This window comes from Tauraco erythrolophus, chromosome 1, assembly GCF_009769465.1.
Source record: "Tauraco erythrolophus isolate bTauEry1 chromosome 1, bTauEry1.pri, whole genome shotgun sequence".
NCBI classification, from domain to species: Eukaryota; Metazoa; Chordata; class Aves; order Musophagiformes; family Musophagidae; genus Tauraco; species Tauraco erythrolophus.
Genome location: NC_141465.1, coordinates 33,533,046 through 33,541,796, shown reverse-complemented (window position 1 = coordinate 33,541,796; position 8,751 = coordinate 33,533,046). Strand labels below are relative to the sequence as shown.

Sequence of the window (8,751 nt, the reverse complement as noted above, 5' to 3'; positions counted from 1 at the left end):
GGATAGCTCTAAATCATTTGTAGTTTTGAATAATATCTGGTATTAGACAACATGACATAAGCATTTGTAGTCATTAATAGCATGCAAAGCCCCTCAAAGAGAAATTCTTGGAAAAGCTTTTAGGGGACAGAGAGAAGAGGAAACAGAGTCATTCACAAAACACAGCGAGGCCAATCTCATAATACTCCTTTGAAGTCAAAAAAAGAGACACTCATCTATGCTGAGGTTTCATGGTACGGTTGGCTCCCTCTCCTGAGGTGCCTCCTTTGGGAGCCTTCCCACACAGACTATTTGAGAGCTAAGGGAGATTTACTGTTCCTAGACTGAAACTGGCCTTCCTCTCCCATTGGGGTGGGAGGGATTTTCTGAGCTTGTGGGCAGAAATTCAAAATTTAGCCTGTTCACTTTCTTCAGGGTTTATCAAATTCTCTTTAAACAATTTCATGTCTCTGTGTCTGCGTTCTGCATCTTGCAATACCATTCTGTAATCTTTTACCTATGACAAAACCCCAAGTGTTCTGGGAAGTCTGAGGGCTAATATTACTCATTGCTTCTTCCCAAGGCTTCCTTCCCCCTTCCTGTAAGGAGGAACTGATTGACATAGTTATTTCAGAATACTTATTTTAGTAATTTTCCGGGTGCATACAAGGCCTTGACTTCACAATAATAAAAAAAGGATTTTTCCCTATCTAAAACTTTAACCTTTTAATCAGAGTTTGTCATGATGAAGTCTAAGCTACACTATAATAGAAACTAGAAAACCTACAGCAACTTTGTGGCTTCAAATTATCCTAATTGAGAATGGGCCAACATACGTAGAAACTTGTTTTAAAACAGTGGCTGGTTTTGCTTGCATACTGTTCTGCTTTAGATTTCCTCGCATCATGAAGTTTTGATTCAGCTTTCTCATTTACTCATAAACTTTTCCAGGGTAAGGGAACCCTAAAAAAAAGGGGGATCAAAATATCATTGACTGCATTTGTTGCCACGGTGGGATTAAGAAAAGCGTGTTCCTCATTGTGCAAAGGTTATATAAACAGCTGTGTTTTGTGGTGTGCTCTGAAGGTCAGCAATGCATGTGCTGTTGAACTATTACAGAGAAAGTGAATTCCAAAGTTGAGAGCTTTCTTTTGAGGTTGTATACTTTGCTTGTTTTCTTTCTTTTGATGTGCCTGGGTAAGTATTTTGACTTCCTGCATAAGATAAAGTCACACAAAGGAACAGTGTATAATGCCAAGTTAGGACCACTGGAGACTTTGTTCCTCTCTCTGTAGAGTATGTACAGGATATAGCAGCAGCAGCACAAGGCTGGTATTTCTTAAGCTTGACATGGACAAGGAGAATTATTTAAATTATTTGACTCATCAACTGAAACTCTCACCTGTTTCTGCCATGAGTTGTGGAGATCAAAATTATGTCAGCAATTCCTATCAATTTGGACAAGTTTTTGCTGCGAGTGCAGATTTAAAGAAGTAAAAAAATGTCTGTCATAGTACTGGTCATGTTTTTTCATATCAATGTCTGCTTCAAAATGTGCAGGGCCAATTTGTTCCTTGTTTATCTACAATGACAGCGTGTTGTTGCTGAAGATCCATTTAGGAAATCATTATTTTAGAATACCTATTTTAGTAAATTTCCAAGAGCATACAAGGCCTTGAGTTCAGAATAATAAAAAAGAACGTGGCTTCATGCCCTGTTCAGGAAGTGATTGTCACGTATCGCCAGCTACAACTGTTTAATATTGGTGTCGGCTTCTTTCTTCTAACCTTCTTGCATTTTTCCTCTTGCCTTTTTTTTTTTTCCCCTTTTCTTTTCACTCACCCACTAAATATCTGCTAGGATCAGACTGATATACGTGTTCTTCTCACAAAGCTCAATGTTGTGACTACCTTCCATATAAAACACAAAAGTTATTTAATAACTTTTGTGCATACACATACCAGAGGAATAAAGGATACCTTGTGTGAGTTCTCTGTCTCATCTTAGTGGCAAGTTGTGTTTGCAGCACACACGACACATGCAAATCCTACAGTTTTGTTCCCTGACAAGCTGTTCTTCACTCTGGCTTCGATGACCAGTCCCGCCAAGCCCCGACATCATCTTTCTTGTTCGGTGAATCCAAGGAATCAGCTGAAATCAAATGCATCCGTTTGTCCCTCTCTGCCCTCTGGTGGCTACCCTGGGACCGGTGTGGAACCTAGAGGCTGGTGCCTTGATCTGCGTTTGTGATGGAACGGATACTGCTCCTCTAGGATACCATGGACTCCGCAATAAGGTCAGGTGGCAATGTGGAGTCATTTCTGAGGAAGAGGAGATCCTTCCCTGCTGCTGCATGGAAACAAGCGATGAATACTTTGGCTCTCGCTGTTTTGCCTATCAGGTGCGTGTTTTTCTGTGGCACGTGGCAGCAAGGCTGAATGCAGCTCATGGGCTGTGCAAACGGATCTTCGTAGGGGAAACGTGAGTTCAGTTCCCTGCATTGCATCCGCACCATAGATGGCCCCACAAGTGACATAAAGCTGGAGGGCAGGTCCCACAGCTCACCGTGACACAGGGCTGCTGCATTCATCCAAAGCCGTTGTCCATCAGAACCGCGTAGAATTTGGAGAGCAGAAGCTGCAGGATTCCCTGAGGAACCAGGTGGCGGCACCCGGGGCAGGAGGACATGGGCTGCTCATGTCAGCACCGGGGCACAGCTGAAGTGGAGCAAAGAGACAACTCCTCCTTTCTAATGATTTTTCTTTTTTTATTTATTTACACGTTGTTTCAAAGCAGAATTCCGCATTTCCCGCAGCACCAGGTGCCACTTCGCGCCCGTGGCCGCCGCCGCGCGAGCCGCACGCGTAACTCCCCTCCGGGCGAGGGAAGCGCGAGACCGCCCTCGACGGCGCCCCCCGCCGCCGCTTAAAAGAGGCGGGGCGCCGAGCGCGTGAGGCCGCCGGCCAATCAGAGCGGCCGGCCGGCTCGCCCAACCGTCTCGCCCCTGTCTCTTTGGCGCAGGCGGGGCGGGGCGGGCGCGCTCCCCGCCGCCGCTTGGCCGCTGCCGGCCGTCGGGAGGCCGGGCCGGCGGGGCGGGGCGGGGCGGGGCGGGGGGAGCGCGCCATGCTGATCACGCTGTGCTACCTCTACCTATGGGCGCGCTGGGGTCCTTATTCGGCCGCGCTCATCCGCCGCACTGTGCGCCGCCTCCACCGTTCCCGCTGCTCCTTCAACTTCTGCTGCTGCGCCGCCGGTCCCCCGGTTCTCCCTGCTCAGCAGCCTCGCAGGCAGGTGCCGCCCGAGGAGGGAGTCTGCCTCAGGATAGGGAACAGAGTCTTTTTCACGGACGAGACGCAGGTACCGCCTCGGACCGTGGGGCTGAGGCCTGCGAGGCGCTTCGCCCGGCGGTGCTCGGGGCCGGCCGGCCGGGCGGCAAATCAGTAGTGCCGGGAGCGGCCTCCCGTGTTACCGTGGCAACGGCGAGCCGCCTTCCCCCGCGGCGCCGGCCTAGCTGCGCGGCTGCCCCCCCCGCCCCGCCGCGGCGCCTGACGCGCCTCCCGCGGCCAGAGGGGAGGGGAGAGGAAAGGAGCGAAGCGGGGGCGTCGCGTCGGTTTCCTCGACGGTGGCGGCTGTGGTGGCCTGAGGTGGCGGAGCCCGGAGGGAAAAGGGAGCAGCGGTTGCGGGACTTGGGGCTGCGGCTTCTCCTTCGGTGCGTGACAGCGAGGTTGTCAGTGGCGGGCTGGGATTTGGGATTGAAGAAATAACTGGCGTTGCTTCCCAGGCCTGTCAGAGCCCGGCTTGTCACGGGCAAGGCTGAGGAAATCGCCTTGGTAGAAAATCTGAGTACAGCTGTAGTTACACCCCTCCTCACTGCTGTGGATGTAGGTAGGGGCAATTGGAGCAGTTGGCTAGGAGATCGGGGTAGTGTTTAGATATTAGTATCAGATTTTTAGCACATACAAGGCCTTATTCAAAAAATGTTTGCCATATTTGTGCGTTCGGGGTTTGTGTCAGAGATTTAAAATGGAGCTGAGTCTGTACTGGAGTCTGAATTGAGCTGTTGGTTACAGAGCACTGCGTGCCAAACATTGTTTTGAGTGAGGAAAACCACACGAGAAACAAAATCTGTGAAAATCACTTTTTTGGAAATGGACAGTGAGAGAAGATGGTGGGGTGAGGCTGTCGTAGCCCAGAACAGTGGAAAAGTAATGTGCCTGAACGGGTTTCACTTGCTATCCTACAAAGTAAAAGTGAAACAAGCTTGCTTCTGACTTTGGTGTTTAGAAGTGGAACTCCTGTGCCATCCCTGCCAAATCATCTGAATTGTTTAAATTAATGTGGGATATGTCTAAACTTGTCACTAAATACTAGAATTTGTGTGGATAAGAATCTTCTTGATTTCTCCTTTTTGCTGATGTTTATACGTGTGTTCGTGGAAGTTGTTTCAGTCGTTACACGTTTACCTGAATGGGCATTACTGAAATGTATTTATGGAACGTGTCGTTCGCTAGATGCTGCTCTGCAAGAAGCAGAGAAGCTTTTCATGAATTCAGTGGGTAAAGAGGATGTTTTCAGTGCAGTGAAAATAAGATCACAACTGCTAATGGAGTTTGTTCAAAAATAGTCTTTTTGCTATCTAATGATCAGATTATTTCATACTTAAAAGCAATGGTGATAATCTCAGAATATCTCACAGGAAAGTTAAATACTTAATTCGCGTTTTGACGGAGCTCTTGAAACCAAAACCAAATAATTGTCTATGTGTTTAGAGGAGTTCTACCTCAGTTGGCCTGGATTATTGTTTTGTAAATCATATTTCAACTAATTTATGCTCTTGTTTACTCCACTTCTGCTCGGCTTCTGTTTCTGAAATAGCTTCTCCTTGGTCCTTGCACAGTAAGGACATTTTTTTCCATTTACAGTGTTATTCATGCAGACTGACTTTATAAGCTTGTCAGTTTATTTGTGTTTATTGGGAGTTGGGAAGCCCTCTTGGGAACTGTAGTTTGACTTGAATTTGGCATAAAGTCAACACTGCTATTCAAAATATATTTGTCTCTTAAAAACATGTATTGAAAGTTACTAGTCACATTTGACCGTCAGAATCCTTGTGGAAGATGCCTGTCACGCTGCACCTTGATAGTGTGGTGTATAAGGGCTCCAACCTGGCTGCATTAAAGATAGAGGCAGCATCACTGTGGAGCTCTCCACATTGTCTGTGAACACTGTGAAAAGAAAAAGGTTAACTAGCATGCTTTTTTGGCTTCTAGGCGGCTAGCTGAGCTATTTTGCTTTTCGAGTAGGCATGACTGCCTCTGGACTGTGATCAGTATCTTCCTTAAGATAAGACACCAGCAAGTCATAAATAGTAACCTCTAGAGTTTTTTGTTTGATCTTTAGTCAAATTGGATACTTGAGATAATATAAAGCTTCATGAGTTCAGTTCACTTTCCTGTGTTTACTCTTGCAGCTTCTGTGCTCAGTAAAGCTGGTTGGATTTGCAGTTTATCCCCATAGACTTAATATTGTGCGGTTTCATTTTAGATGTGGAGTGAGGTACACATTTAGTGTGCTATAGGGAAATTCTCTTATGTTTCTGCATAAACTTACCAAAGGTGTGCAAAGCATGTGGTTCTAGTGTAGTGGTAGCAAAACATCTGTTGCTAATAGAGTTTGTCACTTACAAAATATGGCAGAAAAATTAAGTTCAATGCAATATCTACGTAAAAGTTGATGTAATATGGTATGGGAACACATTTTGTATTGAGAAGCTTTGAGGTTCTTAAAACTGTTCTTTTGGTCTACTGATTCCAGCCATTGAGCTTTACTTCCTCATTTGTGAGGACAAGAGAGGTAACTTTTTTTTTATAATTTAATAAAGGAAACATTTGTCCAATGGTCTGCTGAGTGGATAGACTACAGACAACAAATTTGTTTTGAATGAGTTATTTCTTTACCTTTAAACTTAGAGTTACATACTGAAGGAGTAATTTCGGTGCAAGTGCATGAGAACTTAATAATTTAAAAAAAAACCCAAAACCGAAAACACTCTCTTTTTATTTCAAATAATTTTTTAAGGTTTTTCAAATAATTTTTAAATGAATTTGTCATGAGGTTGTATTTGTTCGCAAAATATAACTGTCTTTCTATAACTGACTTTACAAAGGAAGTTCTGAAACTTTGTAAATTCGGTCTAAAAGTTAGACCTGTGTAGTATATAGTTTTTTTGGGTCACTCGTGGCTCACAGGTTGGTTGATCTCTTGGCAGATGGGTGTTGAGAGAGCATATATAGTTAAGCAGTGGAACTGCATGTTTCCTGGAGGATTGTTACCCAACTAGAACGAGTGCCACCTGGACTACTATCCAGTTAGAGGGGCTGCAGTGACTGACCAGGCAGGGTGTGTGTTGTGACTGCTGTCACAGTCCTTGCCAGGTATAGGACGGTGCCCTGCAGCCACCAGAACTGAGGCAGCAGGGCCATGGGTTTGTGTAGTCAGGGGAGAAGAGGGGAGGAAGGAAGAGGCAGGGTGAGCTGCAGTGTGAATGGAAAAGGAGGATCGGGTTGAAAGAGGGATGTTGACAGTGGCAACCGTAACAGTCACAGTGCCAATGGCACAGTGGTCTGGTGGCCCACTTGCCTGTGCACTCCTCCTGTAAGGCTGCAAGCAGGAGTCTGAATTGGCTTAGAAGCTTGGGCTGTCGCTTTTAGTTTTGCTTTTGACGTGTTCCTGCTTAATGGTTCAGACCTTTGCGCTGCTTTTACCTCATGGGGAGCGTGAAATGGTAGAGACCGTTTATGTAAGGCTGAAGAGTGAGATTTGAACTTATGCTGGGCATAATTTAAAAATGAATTGTTAAATCAGATCCTTACTGTACAGACTTATTTTCCTCTCCTGTCTCTTTCAGTTCCTTGATGACTTAAACAGATGGAGTCTACTTCTCATTTCTCCTTTTATTTACCCTGATAAGTTACTTAAAGCAGAACATATAGCTTTTGTGACAGAAAGCATTTCAGCTCAGACAGATAACTTGCAGAAAGTATCTGGCTCTTCAAAAGAGGTAAGTAGTTCTCTTTGTTTCTTGCATAGAAAGTATTACAAGCGGGTCATTTGGTGTGTATAAACCTAAGACACTTGAAGGGAAGAAAATCAATGGCAGATAGATTTTGTATGTTTATAATGCTATTGGGAATAAAAAGGTAATCTCTTAATTAAAATGAATCACTGTTAATACTCAAGTTCTATGTTATGCTTCAAATAGACCCATAGATGTTTTACTGAGTTTTTTTTAATAGCACGCTTCTCTGGCTGTGGATGGGAACTGCACAGTTCCATTGTGACTTTGGATAAGGCATGTATGGTTAGATATGCTGAATAGGAAAAAAATGCTTGAGAGCTGTCACACTAAGGCAGATCAGAAATCCATTTAGCTCAGTATCCTGTCTCTGACACTGGCTGAAACAAGTGCTTCAGAAAGAATATATAAAGCAAGCATATGGTGATATTTCTGAAAAGCTCTTCAAGCCTCCAACCAAGTGGTTGTGAAAAGTTATAATTGAAATAAAAGTCTCTCTTGGGAGCTTCCTTTCATTGTGATTTATAAGTACATGTTAAAGTATTATACATTTGGATAATTTTGTCGGTCTGCAGAAGTAAGGCCAAAATCAAACTTTTAGTGTCTTTGCTTTTCTATAAAATGCAGTGAGGGAACGGCAATACTTCTTAGTTAGAATTTTATAAATTGTGTTTGCCTTTTAATGTGTAGTACTTAAAAAATGGTTTTGAGGCATCCAAAGGTATAAATTAAACTAGTACTGAAATCTTTATGGCAAGAATACTTACAAAATGTTCATGTCCTAGATACTTAGAAATCTTAAAGTGCCTTCTCCACTACTATATTGAAATGTGAAGATGTGGATTTAAAAAATGATGTTCTAAAGCTTGAATTACTGTATATATATCATCTCTAAACAGATGATGCATAAAAATGGTATCCAGACCCTATCAAAACGTACTATGAACCTGAGATAATGTCTCTCTCTTCACTACATTTTGTGGGTTTTACAACTTTTTCCTCACATGAGGAATGCTTGCTGCCTGAGTGTCTCAGCTATAAACTTACTTTGCAGGGAGGAAAAGTCTCCTAAGCGGTACAGGTTGTCATAGTTTCTTCCCAAGGCAGTCAGCTGTTGTGTGTGCTGTATGCTCTCCGTAGCGAAGAGGACAGAATGGACCTCATTGCTCTCCGTTGTTTGGATGGACCATTGTTGGATGGACCTCTCCATTGTTTCCATGGAGAAATGGAAACGTGCATGCTAGGATATCTCTGGGTTGGCAGTAATAAAACATCTGCCCTTGTTGTTGAGGTACCATAAAATCGACAGAGCCCTCCCATTAAACAGACTATGCCACAAGCTGGGATCACCACCTGGGGACAGTTGATAAGGTGTCTTCCTGAACGGCCTCTGCATAACACCCTAAAGGGCCACCTGTCATCCTTGCTTTTTGGTATCAGGTTTCAAGCTCCTTTTTGGAGTTTCAGGAAACCTGTCACATACACAAGCATTTGTGGCCTGTCTGTTTCCCTGGGTGAGGAACATACATTTTCTAGTCTACTTGTTCTGGGAGGTGATCCAGGAGTCCTCTACTGGAGTAAACATTGAGAGCAGAGTGGTTGGTAAATAGACATATTTAACGTGAGTGCAGGCACAGAAGGACAGATTGGGAATGGGCACAATTCCAGATTTGTGCCTGTAATCAAATTTTTAGTAC

At 44.1% G+C, this 8,751-nt stretch overlaps 1 protein-coding gene across 1 annotated transcript in view; it reads left to right on the top strand.

Moving 5' to 3' along the window:
• Positions 1-3,102: 3,102 nt before the first annotated feature.
• HLCS (holocarboxylase synthetase) overlaps positions 3,103-8,751 on the top strand; it is a 123,484-nt gene continuing 117,835 nt past the window's right edge. The window contains 2 exon segments of the mRNA XM_086618137.1: positions 3,103-3,336; positions 6,887-7,039. Coding sequence (XP_086474263.1) covers positions 3,103-3,336; positions 6,887-7,039 — 387 coding nt within the window.